A 23,178-nucleotide genomic window follows, 5' to 3' on the forward strand; every position below is an offset into this window, starting at 1 on the left:
TCCTGGCTCCAGAGCCCCGAGCCTCATCATTGGACTTGGTACTCCAATACTCAATTCACATCCTCGTGGGAAGACGCTGGAGGCTCCTACAGAACTGCAGAGGCTACAGAAGTGCCCAGATTGTGAATTCTGACCAGAGACTTGTTGCTACTCTGAAGATCCAGCTTAGGTCCAGTAAGCTACCACCTACTAGGAGAATGAAGCTGGACTTGGTCAGACTCTAAGATCAGGCTGATCTAATGCGTTTGCAGGCAGTTTGTGTGAGGAATTTACAGACTTGGGTGTGATTTCCTATGCTACTCTAGTAATCCCTCCTCGATCGCGGGGGTTGCGTTCCAGAACCCCCCGCGAAAGGTGAAAATCCGCAAAGTAGAAACCATATGTTTATATGGTTATTTTTATATTGTCATGCTTGGTTCACAGATTTGCACAGAAACACAGGTGGTTGTAGAGAGACAGGAACTTTATTCAAACACTGCAAACAAACATTTGTCTCTTTTTCAAAAGTTTAAACTGTGCTCCATGACAAGACAGAGATGACAGTTCAGTCTCACAATTAAAAGAATGCAAACATATCTTCCTCTTCAAAGGAGTGCACGTCAGGAGCAGAGAAAGAGAGAGAAAAAAAGCAAACAATCAAAAATCAATAGGGCTGTTTGGCTTTTAAGTATGCGAAGCACTGCCGTACAAAGCAGCTGCAAGGAAGAGAGCAATGTGAAGGTAGTCTTTCAGCATTTTTTAGAGAAGCGTCCGTATCCTCTAGGCTAGTGTGCGAATAGCCGCTCTGCTCACACTCCCTCCGTCAGGAGCAGAGAATGTCAGACGGTGAGAGACAGAGAAAAACAAACAATCAAAGATCAATACGTGTCGTTCAAGCTTTTAAGTATGCGAAGCACGTCGCTTGACAAAGCAGCTGCACAGAAGGGAGTAATGTGAAGATAATCTTTCAGCATTTTTAGACGAGCGTCCATATCGTCTAGGGGTGCGAACAGCACCCCTGCTCACACCCCCTCCGTCAGGAGCAGAGAATGTCAGAGCAAGAGAGAGAGAAAAGTAAACAATCAAAAATCAATACGTGCTGTTTGATCTTTTAAGTATGCGAAGCACCGTGCGGGAAGCATATCGCTTGACAAAGCAGCCACATGTAAGCCCAGCAAGGATGGCAGCAATGTGAAGGTAATCTTTCAGCGTTTTTTAAGGAGCGGCCGTATCCTCTAGGGGTCCGAACAGCCCCCATGCTCACAATATATTTGAGGAGTTTTATTTAATATGTAATACGCGCTCTGGTTGGGTAGCTTCTCAGCCATCTGCCAATAGCGTCCCTTGTATGAAATCAACTGGGCAAGCCAACTGAGGAAGCATGTACCAGAAATTAAAAGACCCATTGTCCGCAGAAATCTGCGAACCAGCAAAAAATCCGCGATATATATTTAAATATGCTTACATATAAAATCCGCGATGGAGTAAAGCCGTGAAAGTCGAAGCATGATATAGCGAGGGATTACTGTATAATGTGGGAGGATCTTCCATGACAAGACCCTGAAGGTTGCCGAAGGTTATTTTAGTGTTGCCGGTGTTCCCAAAAGGAGGTACTTCATCTAGCAGGGCACCCTGGATATTAGTCGAGAGGAGTCACATCGCATGGCTTGATGGCAACTCTGGTCTGTACCAGAACTGAAAAAGATGGTTGTGAGGGCTCTGAGAGAAAATAAGGAGGTGTTTGATAGAGGAATCTATGAGCAAGCGACACACTATTTATGGTCAAGTGACCACACATCCTGCTAACAGAGGATTCGAAGCTTAATGCACATTCAACTCTGTTCCTCAGACAGAGTCGCAGTTAAGGCAGCTGATGGAACAGTCTTTACGGATGACACAGCAAGTGTGACCCACAGCACTGGCTACTATGAACAGACGTTAAAGCTGATCCTCCTGCTAGAAGGATAGAAATCTCTGGGTCCACAGTTCTTGTGGCTGATCTTCCAATGAGGTGTGAACCACCCAATCTCACAGAGATTACACAGGTGGTGAACCAGCTGAGGGTAGGGAAGGCTACAGGGATCTGTGGTATGCAGGGGTGAATTTCTACAGGTTGTACTCCTGGCACTGCAAGCAGGAGTCACCCCAACTGACTGGAAAATGGGACTGGTTATCCCTAGCAGGAAAGGGAAGAGTGATTGCCTGGGGTGTGGCAACTACAAGGGGATAATACTGCTCTTGGTGCTGGGTACGGCCCTTGCCAGGGTCATCCTCAATAGGATCCGTGATCATTTGCTCACCTCCCAGCGACTGGAGCAGTCTGGTTTTATGCCTAAGATGTCAATCAAAAGCATTCTGGCATTGAGAGTTCTCTTTGAGCGCAAACGTAAATATCAGCTAGTTTCTTTGCAGCCTTTGTCGACTTTTGTAAAGCATTCAGCTCAGTTGATTGAGCTGCACTGTGTGACATCATGAGACTTTGTGGCATCCCCCTGAAGTTGCTGGATTTCAAGGGTGGCCTATACACTGGTACCATGAGTGCTGGGCAGAGTGGAAGCTCTACATTTTCCCCAGTCAATTCTGGGTTTCATGAGGGGCGTGTTCTTGCTCCTACCATGTTTAATGCTTGGTGACTGAGTATTGGGCAGGGTCATGGGTTCCAGTGGCTGTGAGGCATCTGTTGGTGAAGAAAGATTCACTGGTCTTTACTTTGCCGACGATGCTGTGATCTTTGCAGAGTCAGTGGAGGCTCTGATTGGGTCTCTCGAAGAGACTGAATGAGGAGTTTAAGTGTCTGGGCTTATAAGTGTCCTGGATAAAAATCAAGATCCAGGTCTTTAATGATCTCTTGGACATAGCCATCAGTAGCATGCAGTGTTTGTTTGCAGAGAGAGTGTCAACAATGTCAAAAGGTTTACTTACCTTAGCAGCAACATTCATGTCTCTGGTGACTCTTCCTATGTAGTCAGACGACGATTTGAGAAAGTATGGGGAGGGGGGTTCATGAGGTTGCTGATAAGGGGTGTGTCCTTTGCAACAGGATGAAGGTCCAAGTCTTTAGAGTCCTGATGCTTCCTGTTTTGCTATATGGATGCTATCCAGTGACCCGAGATGAACTGGACTACTGCTCACAGAGTCCCAAATGAGGCACATTACTTGCAATGTTGGGGAACATCAGTTACAGCACTACAGGCATATGGTGCGATTCCCCATGGGTGATCTGGTTTGCAAGATCCTCATTGTTGAAGACCAGAGTGGCTGGACCAGGCCAAGGGGATGCCCACATAACACCTTGCTGTGGCAGATAGTCATTTCCAGAGGGTGGGACTAGACCGCGTGTCTGCCTGGAGGGCTGCTAACTAGGATTCTGAGCTGTTTAGTCATGTGATAGGTGTGGCAAACACACTGTCCCAGTGCATGTTCCCAAACTTGACCTGACCTGACCTGCTGCAACTCTTTGCCCTTTCACAAATATCAGAGGGGCCATCCCACCAGCCCTACCCTACATTTACTTCTCCATACTGCAAGATATACTGAGAAAGCAGTTATAAGAGATTGGGGTTCTTAGGTGACTGCTGTGTGCTATTCACAAAGGCAGTTATGTCCACTTACATAATAATAATAAATTAAGACCATTCAGAGTGGGCATTGTGCTCTGCCAAAGGTGTGTCTTAGCGCCTCTTTTTTTGGACACGATATAAAGATGCAGCTGAAGTTTGACAAACATCCAGATTGAAAACTTAGCAGGGCTCTCTCCTAGGAAAAAAAAAAAAAAAAAGAGTATCTTGCTCCTTGCAGGTATTTATAAGTGAATACCCAAAGTGGCAGAGTAAAAATACCTCAAGGTCTTGTTCACAAGAGAGGGTAGAGGAGATTATGAGACTGACCAATGAAACAGTGCAGTAGCAGATGTTTTACAACTGTTGAAAAGGGCCATGGTGAGGAAACCGAAGCCAAGTCCACAGATGAAGCTGTCCGTTTACCCATAAGCTTACATCACCATCCTTACATGTAATCACTAGCTCTGATTAGTAACACAAAAAATGAGATGAGAGGGGATGAAATTAGACAGGAGTAAACCCAGCTGATTTCAGCATGTAGATGTTCCACCTTGCTTCCCATGGGTAGTGTACCGGGCATGACTCACAGAGAAGATCCAAAGGCAGACAAAGAGCTTAAATATTATAACATTCAGTTTAATTACTAAAACAAACATTTTTCATATTACCTAGTCCTATTTCAGGCTAAAACTTTTTATGTAACTGATTATATTTACAGTGAGGAGGAGGGAAAAAAAAAGCATGCTTTAAATCCCAATGTAAATATAGCCCATGACAATAAGACCACAAGGCAGAGAAACTGTCTGAATTTATTTAGAAAAGAAGGGGGGAGAGAAGGTAAAACAAAAGAATGTGCAAACACAGCTGCTGTCAAAATAGACTTATGTGTAGCCTGGTGACAAGCACATTCCAGACTAGAGTCATGCACACTTTGTCCCAGTGTCTAAAGTCTGCTTACGGCACTGCTTTTGTTATTTTTCTGTCATGGCAACAGTAACACTTCACACCACAAGAGGGCTTTCTACTGCTATAATTGCCACCACAAAAAAAAAAAAAAAAAAAAAAAAAAAAAAAAAAAAAAAATTGACTTAAAAAACATTTACATATGTCAACAAAATGAAATAATGCTGCAAGTGAAAAAATTTTTGGACTGGATTAAAGGAATATTTTGACTATCAATATGTACAGTATCATATTAACCATTCTGTATTCAGTTTAATCTATGATTCACTATCCAGACATGACAGCTGTGAAGTCAAGATCTACAACAAGAAATACTTATGATGAAAACAAACAGTAAACTTATCAAAGAAGAGATTAATATTTGGTGGACAGAGCCCTTGTCAACAAATATTGTCAAAGTGCTTTCCTCTTCAAAAAGCAAAAGGTGAATCATAAACACTTGTGCAATTGAAGGAAATGTGGACTTGGGAGTATGTTTTGTCACAAAACTAGAAGCTAAATAGATTATAAAAAGCAGATTTTTTTTTTTTACCAGATCAAACACTGCATTTAGGACAGTGATACAATTTTCATAAAACTGTGGACAGTCTAAGTGTAAGTGCCAAAAGAATTTCAAATACCTCACATATAACTGCCACAGTCATGCCCATTTTTTCTCTTAACACCTCAACAAGAAAAATTGGCCTACATATACATTTTTCCCCTTTTTTAAATGCTGTGCTCCAGTTGCCAAGTAAAGCATCCACACACTAGAACATTGTTACTAGTACAAATACTAAATGCTTTATGTCTGTTAGTAACAGAGATGAGGGCAAATAACACTTTCACATTAACCAGTAGATTCAACTATTCATATATACATATGCATGTATAGCAAATGAAGTGAAGAGGAGTTAGGAATATATATTTGCTTTGAGAGAACAGTATTGCAAATCTAATGCCCTCTGTAATATAAGACAGGATTAAGACAAAACAAGAAACAAAGAATGAATATCCAGAAAGAAAAAAAAAAACTGATTTTTTTTTAATAAAAGATGAAGTGATTTTCAAAATTGTATTTAAAAAAGTTGTGTTTATAAAAAAACTAAATACAAATGTAGAAGTACAACCCAGCACTTCAGACAACACTGTTTTTATTATGTGAAAAACGAACAGCTCACTACAGGTAACCACGTTTAAGCAAATAAATTAACCTGACTGAATTTAGAACATGAATAAACATGTCACTGCTCTGTGTTGGAAATTCTACTATTTGATGTGTTTCACTTTCTAATGTGATGGGATTTTGAGTGCAGATGAGCAGTTTTTGGGCATGCGGTCATGAATTTATATTAATGCATTTACATTGGTTGCTTCTCATTTATTTTTATTTGTATGCATATATGGTTTAAATTCATATTAACAATCACAAAAATACAAAATGTAATGGCTGAAATACCAATAAACTAGTAAGACCTTCAATAAAATATTAAATCTATATAACACTTTCATTGTCAGTGGATTTATACAGAAACTTCAAAATAAAAAAAATTCAAACAAAATGAAGAAACATGTACATCTTGGATAAACAAGATGTACACATCACTATGAACAGCATTTTGTGCTATATAGATAACCTCATTCGTTTACAAGAAACTAAACTCCACAGAAAAGTGAATTAACAAAATAAAATAAAGCAAGCATTTAAAGATATGGTAAACATGCAAATATGTCTTTATTTTTCCAATATGTGTAAAATAAACATTACTCTTCTTTCCCATAAACAATAAAGCCAATTATAGGTAACAACGACCAATTGAAAAACTGGTTGGAACAAAAACCTGTGGCTACAGAGGGAGCCCAAGACTGAACTTGAGAAGCACTGCATTAATCTATTAATTCAATTATTTCTTTGCTATAGGCAAAATAATAATCCTCCATCTTCGTAACCAGCGTATCCAGGGTAGGATCACAGGGTAGCTGGAGCCTATGGCAACAAGTATCGAACATAAGACCAGAACAATCCCAGTGCATAGCAAAAGTCCATTGTAAAGCAAACACAACCACACACATCAGCCTACACAAATACACCAGGGTCAGTTTAACAACACCAATTCATCTCAAGTATCAATGTCAGTGAATTTACCCACTCAAAAACATCGTCTTCTGTTCTTTTTATTACCATATCTTCAGCAAGAGCAATTTATCACGCCAAAAAAAAAAAAAAAAAAAAAAAAGTGATAAATGGTGCCTCAGTATGCTCTATCGTACATTCTTTTGTCTGCAAGGCACGTCATGGAATAGGCATCTAGGCGCTTTCAAAACTCTAAGGCATTTATTAAAAATAAAATGCTGATAATCACATCCCACTTTTTTAAGCTTCAGTTATTATATTGACATCTCTTTCATTAATTATATGAACATTTAGGCTACTTATGGCTACATGTTGGCTAATTATATGTACATTTTAGCTACCACAAAGTAACTAGCTATTGGCAGTTATTTTTTGTATAGGCTTCTGTTATTATATTGATATTTCTTCCATTAAATTATATGTACACTTTGGCTATCACAAAGTAACTAGCTATTGACTTTTTGTTAAGACTAGAATTCCTGAAGCCTATGAAAAAAAAGTCAAATGCTGGGCCACCTTAAACTCCTTCACACCTCTTCATCAGCGTCTGTTTTGCAAAAGTGTCAAACAGCACAGGCAGCAAGCAGCCTACTATGCCACCCCCCACCGACTCAGCTGAAGTCAGTCACAAAGTTCTCCCAGCTCAAGTCTGTTAATCTGGGTGTGAGGTGCCTTGAATTGTATAGGGTAAATAATATATTATCATGTCTACAACGATCCGAGTAAATGTAGGATGACAGGAAATGTGAGGCAAGAAATAAACACATAACTAAAACATTTTTCATGTTCTACTAATAATTGGCAAAATGCCGACGTGAAATGTATAATGTCTGAAGACTGAAATCCAAATATCAAATAAACACTTTCAAAAATGGTATTACAGACTCATATCAAATGTATGTTTTAATTATATTACAGTAATAATTATAGCAACTCACTACTCAAAACGAGGAGAGCCCAGGCTCAAACCAGCAATGTATTGCTTACGTAGTAGCAGCTCTTACCTGTACACCAGCCAATCAGACATGTAAACTTTCTGTCAGTTGATATTTGAGTTTCAGTTTTTACTCATTAACAGCAACATGGACATTGAATAATTTTTCTTTGTCATATTCTTGAATAAAAGCAAACTTGTTTTTTTATAACAAGTTTGCTTTTATTCATTTTTTTTTTTTAATACTTCCCATGGGCTAACCACCTATGGGAGGGGCCAAGGAGGTCGGGTGCAGTGTGAGTTGGGTGGTGGCCAAAGGCGGGGACCTTGGCGGTCCGATCCTCGGCTACAGAAGCTGGCTCTTGGGACGTGGAATGTCACCTCTCTGAAGGGGAAGGAGCCTGAGCTAGTGCGTGAGGTTGAGAGGTTCCGGCTAGATATAGTCGGGCTCACCTCAACGCACAGCTTGGACTCTGGAACCAATCTCCTTGAGAGGGGCTGGACTCTCTACCACTCTGGAGTTGCCCCCGGTGAGAGGTGCCGAGCGGGTGTGGGTATACTTATTGCCCCCCGACTTGGAGCTTGTACATTGGGGTTTACCCCGGTAGACGAGAGGGTAGCCTCCCTCCGCCTTCGGGTGGGGGGACAGGTCCTAACTGTTGTTTGTGCGTATGCACCGAACAGCAGTTCAGAGTACCCACCCTTTTTGGAGTCCCTAGGGGGTGTGCTAGAGGGCATACCTTCTGGGGACTCCCTCGTACTGCTGGGGGACTTCAATGATCACGTGGGCAATGACAGTGAGACCTGGAAGGGCGTGATTGGGAGGAATGGCCCCCCCGATCAGAACCCGAGTGGTGTTTTGTTATTGGTCTTCTGTGCTCGTCACGGATTGTCCATAACAAACACCATGTTCAAGCATAGGGGTGTTCATATGTGCACTTGGCACCAGGACACCCTAGGCCTCAGTTCGACGATCGACTTTGTGGTCGTGTCGTCGGACTTGCGGCCACATGTCTTGGACACTCGGGTGAAGAGAGGGGCGGAGCTATCAACTGATCACCACCTGGTGGTGAGTTGGCTTCGATGGTGGGGGAGGATGCCGGTCAGGCCTGGTAGGCCCAAACGTGTTGAGGGTCTGCTGGGAACGTCTGGCAGAGCCCCCTGTCAGAAGTAGCTTCAACTCCCACCTCCGGCAGAAGTTCGACCATGTCCCGAGGGAGGTGGGGGACATGGAGTCCGAATGGGCCATGTTCCGTGCCTCTATTGTTGAGGCGGCTGACCGGAGCTGTGGCCGTAAGGTGGTCGGTGCCTGTCGTGGCGGCAATCCCCGAACCCGTTGGTGGACACCGGCGGTGAGGGATGCCGTCAAGCTGAAGAAGGAGTCCTACCGGTGTTTTTTGTCCTGTGGAACTCTGGAGGCAGCTAATATGTACCGGCAGGCCAAGCGGAATGCAGCTTCGGTGGTTGCTGAGGCAAAAACTCGGGCATGGGAGGAGTTTGGGGAGGCCATGGAGAACGACTTTCGGACGGCTTCGAGGAGATTCTGGTCCACCGTCTGGCGTCTCAGGAGGGGGAAGCAGTGCAGTGTCAACACTGTATATGGTGGTGATGGTGCGCTGCTGACCTCGACTTGGGACGTTGTGAGTCGGTGGGGGGAGTACTTCGAAGACCTCCTCAATCCCAATAACATGCCTTCCAATGAGGAAGCAGAGCCTGGGGACTCGGAGGTGGGCTTCCCCATCTCTGAGACTGAGGTCACCGAGGTGGTCAAAAAACTCCTTGGTGGCAGGGCCACGGGGGTGGATGAGATACGCCCGGAGTTCCTCAAGGCTCTGGATGTTGTGGGGCTGTCTTGGTTGACACGTCTCTACAACATCGCAGGGACATCAGGGACAGTGCCTCTGGATTGGCAGACCGGGGTGGTGGTCCCCCTCTTTAAGAAGGGGGACCGGAGGGTGTGTTCCAACTACAGAGGGATCACACTCCTCAGCCTCCCTGGAAAAGTCTATTCGGGGGTTCTGGAGAGGAGGGTCCGTCGGATAGTCGAACCTCGGATTCAGGAGGAACAGTGTGGTTTTCGTCCTGGTCGCGGAACAGTGGACCAGCTCTACACCCTTAGCAGAGTCCTGGAGGGTGCATGGGAGTTCGCCCAACCAGTCTACATGTGTTTTGTGGACTTGGAAAAGGCGTTCGACTGTGTTCCTCGGGGGATCCTGTGGGGGGTGCTCCGGGAGTATGGAGTACCGGACCCCCTGATAAGGGCGGTTCGGTCCCTGTACAACTGGTGTCAGAGCTTGGTCCGCATTGCCAGCAGTAAGTCGAACCCGTTTCCAGTGAGAGTTGGACTCCGCCAGGGATGCCCTTTGTCACCGATTCTGTTCATAACTTTTATGGACAGAATTTCTAGGCGCAGCCAGGGTGTTGAGGGGGTCCAGTTTGGCGGGCTCAGGATTGGGTCACTGCTTTTTGCAGATGATGTTGTCCTGTTTGCTTCATCAGGCCGTGATCTTCAGCTCTCTCTGGATCGGTTCGCAGCTGAGTGTGAAGCGGCTGGGATGGGAATCAGCACCTCCAAATCCGAGACCATGGTCCTCAGCCGGAGAAGGGTGGAGTGCCCTCTCAGGGTTGGGAGCGAGATCCTGCCTCAAGTGGAGGAGTTCTTGTATCTCGGGGTCTTGTTCACGAGTGAGGGAAGAATGGAGCGTGAGATCGACAGGCGGATCGGTGCGGCGTCCGCAGTGATGCGGGCTCTGCATCGGTCTGTCGTGGTGAAAAAGGAGCTGAGCCTTAAGGCAAAGCTCTCAATTTACCGGTCGATCTATGTTCCTACCCTCACCTATGGTCATGAGCTATGGGTAGTGACCGAAAGAACGAGATCGCGAATACAAGCGGCTGAAATGAGTTTCCTCCGCAGGGTGTCTGGGCTCTCCCTTAAAGATAGGGTGAGAAGCTCAGTCATCCAGGAGGGGCTCAGAGTAGAGCCGCTGCTCCTCCGCATCGAGAGGAGTCAGATGATGTGGCTCGGGCATCTGATCAGGATGCCTCCTGGACGCCTCCCTGGGGAGGTGTTCCGGGCACGTCCAACCGTGAGGAGGCCCCGGGGAAGACCCAGGACACGCTGGAGGGACTATGTCTCCCGGCTGGCCTGGGAACGCCTCGGGATTCTCCCGGAAGAGCTAGAAGAAGTGGCCGGGGAGAGGGAAGTCTGGGCATCTCTGCTCAAGCTGCTGCCCCCGCGACCCGACCTCGGATAAGCGGAAGAGAATGGATGGATGGATGGATTGTTTTTTTATACCTTTATTGAAAGTGTTTATTTGATATTTGGACTTCAGTCTTCACACATTGCCATAATACCGGACAATAATATGAAATTTATGCCAAAGCTATCAAATGTAATAATGTACTACCTTAACCTAAGACTACAAAATGTCAACAAAAGTTCAGTGTCTCTATGACTAAGTAGTGAATTTTAGGACCTGGAATGTCAAGGGTCTCAATCATGAATTAAAGTGAAAGAAAATATTCTCTCACTTAACAGGTCTAAATGCCAAGATAGTATTTTTACAAGACACTCGCTTATTAAGAATGGACCAATTTCAGTTGCAAAGAGAGTGGACTGGCCAAATTTTTCACTCCAGCTATACAAAGAAAACTTGGGGTGTGGGAATCTTAATACACTGAACTATTCCATTTGTAGTGTCAGATGGATTTTTGTAACTCCACTCATGACAGCCGCTTCAAGTAGACAAATAAGCAAGAAACTTGTCTTTACCTCTAGAAAATAGCATCAAGAATCTCAAATAAAATGTATTAATTTTAGTTTACTTTTGTTGTTAGAAGCATGCCTCAGACCATTGTTACTTCAGAGTGAATGTATTTGGTAAGTATAAAGGCTTGAATTTACAAAGGGAACCCTGATACTCATCGACTTCAGTATAAAATGCAAAGGTGTAATAGTATTTTTTTAAAAAAATTATAAAACATGCTTTAGTTTAGAACACAATTTCACGTAGCAAACTAATATATATGATTGTGAAAAAAAGCAAGCTTACCTTTTAACAAGTTGGGTCCACCCCAGTTTTTTAGGTCATGAATTATTTTAATCAATAAGAATACTTAAAAGAAAATTCAAAAACAGGTAGGGAGTGTTTTAACACCCATACATAACATTATTGGTTCAGAAAAACAGTTGCAAATTACAAATATATAAAATCTAGCTACACCAAAAAGGAAGGGGTAGAGTTTGTTGCTTAAGTTAAATTGACAGATTGATCCAGGCTGCATTTGATACAATTATCCAGGGTTTTTTTTTTTTTTTTTTTTTTTTTTTTTTTTTAAATTACTGACTTGTTTCAATAAAAGTTAAAGTGTAAAATCCTGGCCCTGTCAAGGTTTTTAACAAAGAAAGAAAAAAACAGTTTTAATGCTGTTTAAAATAATGGAAAATTGGAATTATTTCAGCAATTTGTGAAAATATTCCAACATCAAAGCTGCTGTGGAAGCTAGTGTTTCTAAACATTAAAAGTTAACATTGTGCAAACAATGACACCACCATGTATAAGTGAAGATTAATGCAACAAAACAAGGAAGACAATAAAATGTAATAATAAAAAATAACTAAAATCTACATGATGCCTGGCAATATCATATTTAAAATTATTTCCAAACACACATATTACATCTAACACTCTCAAATATATTCTGTACATTGGAGGTTTATCTGCGACAAGGGATTTAGCTCTCCAAAAAAATTCAGTGATGACGTTAAGTCAATCCATAGCAAAATTCAAACTACATTAAACCTGCATTTATTTAGGAACTGCAACATATTTTTGAAATGATTACAACTGTACCTCTTATGGTTTCGAGCTAATTAATTTTGAGAGTATAAAAGGTAACTTTATACAAATGTAGCTTGCCTCTGATAAAATGAATGTTTGTTTTCCTTCTAATAATGTTTTAAACATCTACCTAACACAAAATGATTTACAAATAAACAACATACATACAGTCAAAATTTTTCTTACCCTCACTGCCACCTTTGAGTGTTGCGTCTGAAGAAATACTTAGAGATCTGGATCCAAAAGAGTCCAAGCTATCTAATGAATCGTCCCTTCTATGGCCAGTTGGGAGTGTAAGTGCCTCTCCTTTGTCAGAATACCAACTGTCTCCGTATCCACTGTCTCTACCACTTCTTTTTAGACTGCCAGAATCCTCTAGAGCCTATAATAAATGTCCATTATATGTTTAAATACACAAACAAAAACAATCTCCTGCTTTCAGTGTTATTACAATATTCATTCAACTTCTCAGATAGATTTTAAACAATAAGTTTGACAGGATTGTTCAGAATCCTGACATGCTGTCATTTGGCCAAAACATTTTAAATTAATCTGTATTTAGAATGAAAAAATTATCCCCACCTGCCTAAGCTAGTAACACAATTCTTATTTTCATAATCTGCTGCAGAGTACTTCTAACCAGACAACAAAGTCTTTTTTCAAATTATCTTCTTCTGTTACAAATATACCTTTGAAATGCAGGTCTTGTTAAACTAGAAGGCTCCCTGCTTCAAAACAGACAAATTTTTCGTAGCAATTATAACCCAATTGTAAAGGCACATTCAAATAAAATTTTTTTTTTTCTTATTTTTAAAGTGGAACCTATCTGGATTTCAAAATGCGTAAAACTAGTAATTGGCAAATATCCTTTCAGCATAAACCTTCATCTATGCTGAAATAATTTTGAAAATTTGTATTTTTTTTTTTTATTTTTATTTTTTTAACTACTGACAGACCATCAGAGAAACAATATACAGCATACTGCTAAATGGTCCTTAGCAAAAATAATAGTTTCATTCTTTTTTGAAATCAGCTAAAGCCTTAAAAGATATTCTTCACACTTATAGCAGTCTTTCTGGCATCAAGCATTGTCAGAATGCAGAGGAATGAGAACTTAATGGGATCTTTCTCAAATAATTTGTTCATTTTGTTTTTTAAACTATATTTTTTAAATACTGTTCAGTCCCATCTGCAGCATTCTGTGGTCTGGAAGACACCCCTGAAAATATAAAGTTCTCTACATCTTTAACTTATGTCATTTTCAATACAGTACTTTTGCATCAATAGTCTTTTGACAATTGTTTTTTTTTTTTTTTTTACACAAAAATAAAATTAACTTTTTTTCTCCTTTATATTCATTTCGAAGTAATTTGAAATGGTTGTATCAGTTTTGTTATTAGTTTATGTTTTATTTGGTAGTATGCCATTGTAATGTTCTAGCTTTCAAAAATAAAATAAAATGTAAAAAAAAAAAAATGAATACTGGTTTTCGTAGCTTCAGAACGACTGCAAACTTTCAGATCAGAAGAAGTTGGAGTAAGCACGGCATATCATTTCAAACATTTCGGCTAATACACTACATGGATTTGCATCTACAGTAAATGGCAAACAGAACCATAATAAAGTACATTTTATCCTCAATACACAAAGTGAGCTATGTTTTTGTGCAGGGAAGGACACTAGATTAATTTCTAATAGACATTTTCACATGTGTAGGTTAATACATTATAAATGTGGAATTATTTAACTTTTAAATATCGAATTTTCCAGTATTTTTTTTTAAAAGAGTACTCAGATCTTTTCAAATAATCCTGATATTGTTTGAGGCACACTATAACGCTATATTTTGAAGTGCTCAATAACAGTAGTGATAGTATTTGAATACATTTAATGTCTATAACTTGAAGGTCTAACAAAACTAGGGGGAAGGTGATACTGTACTATTAAAAATAAAAAGATAAATATAAATTAAAGAAAATACAGTGGAACCTCTATATACGAGTTTAATTCGTTCCAGCACTGAGCTTGTATAGCGAATTTCTCGTATCTAGAACAAACTTCCCCATTGAAAATAATGGAAATCCAGTTAATCCGTTCCGCACCCCAAATATATTAACATAAAAATCAATTTTCCTAACAAATAACACTGATAAATTATATATACAGTAGTCTACCTTTAATAAATAACACTGGTAAATAATATAACTGATTATTAAAAGAATCAAAACAGGTGTCCAAAGTGCAGTAGAGCATTAAATAAATCTTTAAATAAATAATCCTTAAAACAGTTGTGAAGTGGAGGTTTAAAATACACAAGAATAACAATCCTTTAACACGAGGTTAAAACGTCAAAAGGATGCAGTCTTTAAAAAACAGATGACAATCCCCGGTGCTTCTTCTCTGTTAGCGTCTCACCTGCGGGCTCTGCAACAGGCGAGACACTCTTAATGCAGCTGACCTTCTCTACACCGTCCTGCTTCAGCTGTTTGGCTCGCCTGTTCAGCTCACTGTTCAGCTACACGTGAGCCTGCACTCGCTCGCTGGCTCGCTCGCTCTCCCGCACCGCCTGCCTGCCTTCACGCGCGCGCGCTCTCTCTTTTTCTCTCTCTCTCTCTCTTTTCTTTTACTTCTTCTCCCCCTTAACCGGCTCGCGCTTCTCTATATAGCTGCAGCCCATCAGCCACAGGAACAATCATGGATATTGCCAGTTTCCCACCTGTGCACTTAAGTGAGAAACGCAGATACCGCCGATCGCGGCTCGCTACTGCTACCACGCCCCCTCGCTAAGCCGCGAGCTATACCCACAGCCTGGCTCGTGGCTTGTTACGCGAGCCAATGCTCGCATTTAGATCTGAATTTTTCGCTCATACTTTCCTCGTATTTTGAATTTCTCGTATACAGAGGTGATCGTATCTCGAGGTTCCACTGTACTATGCATCTCTATTCAAATTGTAACTCAATATGTTTCACTAATAATCATTTCATTTTAAAAGGATGTAACATACATATACATATATGATAATCGGAGACCAAAAAGGTATTCCATTCTAGTGCAGTTATCACCACAGATAAATAAATGGTAAGCATTACCTAATGGTGTTTAATGGTCAAACCTGTTACAGTACTGTTACAGAACGCCACTGCTGGTGGCACACACACAGACAAAAACATTTTAGCTCTTCTATATTTAATTACCATTGTAATATATAAATATATTGATTTTTATTATTATATACTTACATTAATAAATTTCCTTGCCACAATTCTATTTTGCTAATTTTGCAAGATGTCTAGTAATTTGAAAATATTATAATTCCTGAAAACGTCTGAGAGTTAAATTAGCTAAAATAAAAGCACAAAATACAACACCCAGTGCCATCTTGCTGTAGTTCTTTATATGCCCTGCTCTGTGCCCCAGTAAATACAAATTATCATCAATACACTAATAATTTAATTGTTGATCAATCACTTAGAATATGGAACCAAGGAAGGAAGCACTTTAAGGCAGAGAAGCTTCTATCTTTTGCACTGCCATATGATAATCAACTTTTTCTACCCTCTGAAAACATGTTTGGAAAATGTCTAGGATTAAAACACTTACAGAATTGTATATAGATAATGTCCTTGACTCTTATGAACAATTATGCTTCAAATTTAACTTCACATCAACACATTTTTTCTACTACTTTCAAATCAGAAACATTGATAAAAGGAACCTACCCAATTTTCCACACCTTCAACCCATTTCTATACCAGAAGAAATACTGATCAGTCTTGAAGACTCAGACAGCATCTCAATAATGTATAAAAGTATTTTAAAGTCCCTTCCTTTCAAAGATCTTAAGAGTATGATGGGGAAAGGATCTTCAACTTTTATCAGTCACATTTATCATGTTTAAAATTGTGCAAAATGTATCCAGGCCAAGATTCAACTTGTGAACATTACAATCTACCCCCAGCTTCACTTACCCAAATGTTTTTGGCATGCACCAAGTTAACATCATTTTGGACAAAAATATTTGAACGCCAATCAGACAGCCTTGGTGTTAAAATCACTCTTCACCCATTAAGAACTGTGTTTGGTGTACTCTCAGATGGGCTTAAGGTGGAGTAGAACAAATTGATTGTAATTGCCTTTACCACACTACTAGCACATAGACCTATCTTACTCGAATGGAAGAATTCCATCCTACCTGTTAAGTCAGTAGGTAACTGACATTTCATACCATTTGAAATGGGGGAAAAAAAAAAAAAAAATCAAATTCTCACTTACAGGATCTGTTTAAAACTTTTTAAAAATCTGACAAGATCTAAATAATAAAATTTTAGAATAAGCATTTATAATCAGGAAAAAGAACATTCTCCCTTTTTTGTTGTTTTTAAAGATTTGTTCTTGATGCTTGCTCTCTTCGATCAGGTGGGGGGTTCAGTTCTGGTTTGTTAGGGTTAACCCTTAACATTTTTTATTGAATTCTCTTTGTAAACTTAAACATTCACTGAACACAAATAGTCCACTGTGAGCAACCAGAGTCATGCAAATACATATTTACATTGATAGTGCATGATACTGAATCAGATATCACCACACAAAACAACTTTTTGTACCATTTTGATGACTTTAAGAAATTAAATTCATTACAACCTTCATTAGGTTTTTCATACAAATTATTTTTTCTGTAAACTTTACAGATATCTCTGGAAGGGTACTTCCTCTTTACCAAGGCTGAGACTGTCCTACAGTAAATTTTAACATTATACTTTTAATGCAAAAAGTATAAAACAATTTAGACACACTCACTAAACAAGGTAGGAGGTATCAGTTTAATCCTAAACAATTAAAACACCTTGGACATCAAACAGAAAATGTTTTAGTCAAAATGTATTCCTGAATGTTAATCTGAATAGCAAAGATTTTTAAATATATTACATAAGATTACAAAAAAAATAAAGTGGTTTTACCTTTGATAAAGCAGTACCTAGCAATCCTTCAAAAGACTTCAAGTTTAGGTAAGGTCCATTATAAACTGGATCAATCTGTGCTTTTCGACCCAGCCAGTAAATGGTAATCAAAACCTTAAAAAAAAAAAAAAAACATAATTCTTCTCTCAAGAACAAATTATGTACATATTGAGATACCTTCATCACACATACTGCAGTTACTTATGTGCATAGTCATATCTTCCCAAAATTCTCTTACTAGTGACTATTTATACTAAATTAACTGATCTGGAGGAAATATTATGAGAAGGATCTTGTTAGTCATACTAGATCCTTATCTATATTACTAAACCACAGTTTAATTTATGCACGGACGGTGGACGCACCGCAAGCGCACTGCGTCTCAGAGTCAAACCCAGCGGCTTCCCAGAGTCAGTAGGTGGCGCCCAAACAACACAACCTGTGAACTAAACCTGCTCTAATCCGCTGTGCCATAACGGAAATTCAGTATTAAAAGTAAGAGTTGTACCTAAAGACACAGCCACAGAGAAACAAAAATGAGACCACATGGATAAAAACAATAAACGGAGGCTCCTACAACGTGCTTCACAAACACCAGAAGCAAAGAAGTCACAGCTCCAAAAAGAAACAGCTCAACTAACGGAAATACAAAAACGAGCCCGAAAGGATAAAAACAATGAACGAAGGCGCCTACAACGTGCTTCTGCAACACCAGATGCAAAAGAGGCACGGATCCAAAAAGAAACTGCAGAAAGGCTACAAAGTCGTTTAAAAGGTTTAAGACGTTCAGTATTCCAACAAAGAAAAAGCCAAAGACAGGAACGACGGACAGACGCTGAACAATTCCGTCAGGTAGCTGAGAACGCATTCTATAATGAGTCCACTGTTCATGAAAATTCATTGGGATTAAGGAGTGTCATTTGCTGTCATTGTCATTCACTTAACTTCCTTGAAGAAAAAATTGCCAGTACAACTGATGAGTTTACACGCTGTTGTCAAAAAGGTCAAGTTAAGCTGCCTCCTTTGGATGAATATCCTGAATATTTATGGAAGCTTTTGACTAACAATGTACCCGAAAGTAAAAGCTTTACGGAATGCATTAGATCCTATAATAGTTCATTTGCTTTTGCATCTACCGGGGTTAATATCAAGCCACCACCTGGGAATGGCCCATACTGCTTTCGCGTGTGTGGACAAATATTGCATCGGATTGGAACTGTGCACCCTGAGCCAAATGACGACCGCAAATTTGCACAAATTTACGTGTTAGATCTAGATGACATACCCCATTCTGTTTCCAACTGGCCAGGAAGGATGGAGTGCTGGCATTTGCAGATATAAAAAAAAAAATCAAGCACAGAAAAGATCACGTGTATCAATCAATGAAAGAATATTTTTCCTACAGACTCTCAGTAAGACACGAGTTTAATCCATTAATCAATGCAGGAAAGCTAACTCAACAATACATAGTTGATGTTTACGTTCCAGCTGGATTATGATTCCTAACAGTACACGACTTCTACATAACGACACAGCCACAGAACAACAAAGACGAGACCGCATGGATTAAAACAATACACGGAGGCTCCTACAACGCGCTTTAGAAACACCACAAGCAAGGACGTCATTAAACGAGCCCGTATGGATAAACACAATGAACGAAGGCGCCCACAAAAAGAAACTGCTTTAGTACAAATGTGTTTGGGAACAGAAAGTGGTGCAATAGCAAATGTTAAAACCTCTGCACAAGACGATAAACACCTATACCAGATTGTCACATGCAATCGCTAGTGTTCTTGGGGTAGTATGCAACATTTCTGTGTCAAGAACCAGCAAATCTTGGATTTACAGTTGGCTACAGAGGCCACCTTTAGTTTTAAATGGTGGGGGTAGGGGGAGGGGAAGTCCCCCAATATATTTTAAGAACATTGGTATATTATTGTATTTTGAAAAACATATGTTGGATTTTTGTGTTGTGGCTTCTTTTAAAATCCAGACATTGATATATCTATAGGGCTTTGTCAAAGCTAATTAAAGGTCTTCGATATTAATTTAACTACAGAGTTGCATGTTCTGGAGGGATGCTTTCATCAAATAAGGTTCCGGTGGATACATATGCCTTCCAATAATTTTGTTCCAAAAACCATTTCAGAAAATTTAAAAAAAAAAAAAAAAACATTCATTTTAATCTTGAGAACTATGCCATTCTGCATAACTCACTCATCATGTACTTAAATAAGAATTCCCACAGTTTAACAGACCGAGAACAATAGCTTTCCTTTGTGATTCAGACCAGATCCACTTTGCAATGAAGCATGCTTATCCAACGCATCTTTTAAATTTTCACTTTACATTATTTTTTACAGCACTGTAAGTACTGCTGCTGTTGCCTTACATCTCCCAAGTCTCAAAGATAAAACTGAAGTGAAGCAAAGCCAGGGTGGATTTTTCAGATTTTCTCCCAGTTGGAGTGGAGTTATATAGCCTCTCCAGTTTTCCTCCCTTACTTGAAAAACAGGTGTGGTAATTAAACTGGAGACTGAAAATTAGCCCTATAAAATAACATATGAATATGGAGGTGTATCAAAGGCTGTTTCCTAGTTTGTGCTTAATGCTTCAGGAAAAGGAAGTAGCCCTCTCAACTCCGATCTGGTTTAAGCCCATTCAGTACTCCTGAAATTTTTTCTTTTTACTTTTATTCTGCATGCAAAATTAAGTTACATGTTTATTCTAACTGAATTATATAATACAGTTATATGTTATACAGTATTATACATATTATACAGTACTATAAGCTAAAGGGGCAACCTCAGTTATAGGACTCACTCTGAACCCCCTGGAGGTAGTAGTAAAGGAAAGAATTAACAACTGAGTGCCATTATGAACAATGCTGAACATCCTCTCTCTGACACACTAACACAAAGTACTTTCAGCCAACAAGTGTATTAAGGGATACTGTTGGGGCTCCTTTATATCAATATTAACAGCAATACAGCTCCATAATGCCTCACTGTGACAGCCAAGTCAGAACGTTTCTTTCCTTTGAACTTTCTTGCTTCATAGTCAAACAAAGTGTGAATCGCGCCACACATCAGTACAAAAAAAAAAAAAAAAATTGTCTACAGGGAATTCTCACTATTTCAGGGGTTGAAGGACAGTTCACACATCAAGTGCTAATAAACATGCAACTATGTGCATAAATGTTATCAGGCATAATCACTAAAAAAGAAGCCAAATTAAGTTTGCACGCTAAAATTTGCATTTTCATACAGCGTGGCTCAGTATCATGGGTGTGCATCTTTGATGGGTACACTTTTTTCCTAGTGGGTACCATTCACTGATTAGGTTTGTATCCATTGTGAATGTCATTATGTACTTCATTTGAGAATGCTCATCAAAAATCACTGTAAAGCTGTCTATGTCTGAAAGAACCTTTTTAGATTAACAATTATTTATTTTTAGAAGAATGTGTCAGTCTGTTGAAATTCCAAATGAAGGAAAATGAGACCGCTGTGTCTTGTTTTACTTCTAAACAAATAATAATAAACCAAAAATTATATATAGTATTTGACATGCAAAAATAAACTGTCACTTACATTCTTTAAACGTCTGCTATTTTCCTCTTGCCTAGTACAAAAGAAAAAACAAAAAAATTAAACAAAATTAGCCAATAATTAAACATTAAAAACTAAATGAATTAAGCAATTATTCACTGACAAGGCCAGGAAAACAGAAGTCACTGAATCAAACTCTTCGATCCAATTTGAAGAAAAAGTTAACTCATTAACAAATTTTTATATATATTTTGGCACTTAATCCTAAAAAAGCACAATTTACTCTATTCCATTAAGTTTTTCCTGTATGATATTTAACCAAAGTAGCAATGACCATAAAAATGTTTCTTTTTGTCTTATATAATGTTTATATCAGTAGACAATAAACTAAATTGTATAATTCAAATAAAAAAAAATTAACATAAAAAGTCTGTATTACGCGCTAGGCTTAATATGCTTTGCCCATTATCTCTGGGTATGGCACACTTTCCTATCATGTTGTTAAAGTCTTTATGCAAAAGCATAAGCTGCTAAATGAATCACAATTTTTATTAAGTAACTTGATTTTTAGGCACATTCCATATGTCTGAAGTATTTACTTTTCTTATGATGCAACCGTTCAGACAAACACACATCACTCCATAAAAGTCCTGAACGTTTGGAGGAAAGATTATGTACAACAATGTTCCCCAAGCCAGAACACATTTATATCTGACAGCATAATGACTTAGATTTAAGGCAAAGTAATTGTCACTGGTTACATCTCATTATATTGAATACCATTTGCCTTTAGATTATTCAGTAGGGATAGCTAAGTATGTGGAATTGTGATGCGATGGCTTCACAATTCAAAAGGTGCTATGATCAACTTTATTAGATTTAAAGTTGTCTGTTTTCAATGCTGGACTTGATATTAGCATTACAAAGTTATATAATCATATTATATATACATACATATACATACATACATATACATATATACACATACATATACATAGATACATATACATATATATACATACATGCTTTCGAATTCCACTGCTTTCATAATCTCTAACCTGCTCTGCATGTTTAAAGGGCAATGTTTTTGAATGTCTTTATGAAGTTCTACTTTGTCTTTTAATTCTGAGCCCAATTGGACATGCTTTTTTTTTTTCAAATTCCACTTGTTCTGGGCTGATTATTACTTTCCTTATTTTCTGAATTTGCACCTAGATTATTCTTTCTTTTTTGCATTTTTTCTCTCCAGCGCTTTTGAGTCTCTTTTCTCCGTGCTGGTCTTTCTTCTTCGCTTAGTCGTCAACATTTTATCTATAACATATTGTCCTACGCTTTATATGCGCCGAGAGCCCTGGATCTGTGTGTGCTCAAAGCCTTGACACGACGGAGTTATTGATTGTAAGCAGGGCGTGTTCTACATCCCCGTGAGACGGTCCTGGGTCAATCTCCTGGCACAAAGTCTCATGTTTAAGGTCCCCGCGAGATGCTTCATGGCCAATCTCTTTCGTCTCGCGGGTCTTTAAAGTGTCTTCCGTGCAGATCACGTCTCATCTCCCTAGTCTTTCTCTCCCATCTCCCTAGTCTCTCTCTCTCAGGATTTTTTTTTTTTTATAATTGAGAGGTTACCTGCAAACTAGCTGTGTTACCCATTTAAGACGGGTTGAAATTTACCTTAGTAAATGAAGAGCTCAGCATTACCTTTTGCAGTACACTATTCAATGTACCTTGCAAAGCATATGCCTTTTATACTCCATTTGGCATGGGATTCATAAGAGCAGTGTTAATATATTTGTGATGCTTCTTCTACTGGAATGACAAATGCAATCCAACTTATTAATAAAAATGTTATGCATCACCTTTTGGAATAAGAGACATAGCAAATAGATGGACCAAAGAGACACTTGTTTTATTAAGATGGACATTTACAATTTGATAAAAAAAGGTATTATTAGTGATTTTATTTGAAGAAAATAACATTTCATATGACCAGGTCTAAATTAGCTACAGCTAAGAAAATAACATTACGTACAATCAAATCAAACGTAACAAACCAAAATTCAATCCCCACCTGAGAGAAACAGAGGAGAGCCAACAACAAGAGCAACCCTTTAAAAAACAACAAAGAAGGGAGAATGTGGCTTTCCCCCCTATATAAACTCTTATTCTAAAATTATTTAGATCTTGCCATATTTAAAAAAATTTTTTGAACAGATCCTCTAAGAAAGAATTTGATTTTTCCCAATTTCAAACAGTATAAAACAAAATGTTACCCACT

The 23,178-nt window shown here is 39.1% G+C and overlaps 1 protein-coding gene across 15 annotated transcripts in view; it reads right to left on the reverse strand.

Annotated features, from left to right (window-relative positions):
• Positions 1-23,178, reverse strand: part of lmo7a (LIM domain 7a) — a 192,011-nt gene that overhangs the window by 50,284 nt on the left and 118,549 nt on the right. For all 15 annotated transcript variants that reach the window (XM_051927296.1, XM_051927295.1, XM_051927305.1 and 12 more), the window contains exons 6-8: positions 20,946-20,976; positions 17,350-17,463; positions 12,577-12,772 (exon numbers count right to left, since the gene is read on the reverse strand). In XM_051927296.1, coding sequence (XP_051783256.1) covers positions 12,577-12,772; positions 17,350-17,463; positions 20,946-20,976 — 341 coding nt within the window. The remainder of the gene's footprint in view (positions 1-12,576; positions 12,773-17,349; positions 17,464-20,945; positions 20,977-23,178) is intronic.

The sequence above is a fragment of the Erpetoichthys calabaricus genome, chromosome 4, assembly GCF_900747795.2.
Source record: "Erpetoichthys calabaricus chromosome 4, fErpCal1.3, whole genome shotgun sequence".
In the NCBI taxonomy this organism is placed as follows: domain Eukaryota; kingdom Metazoa; phylum Chordata; class Cladistia; order Polypteriformes; family Polypteridae; genus Erpetoichthys; species Erpetoichthys calabaricus.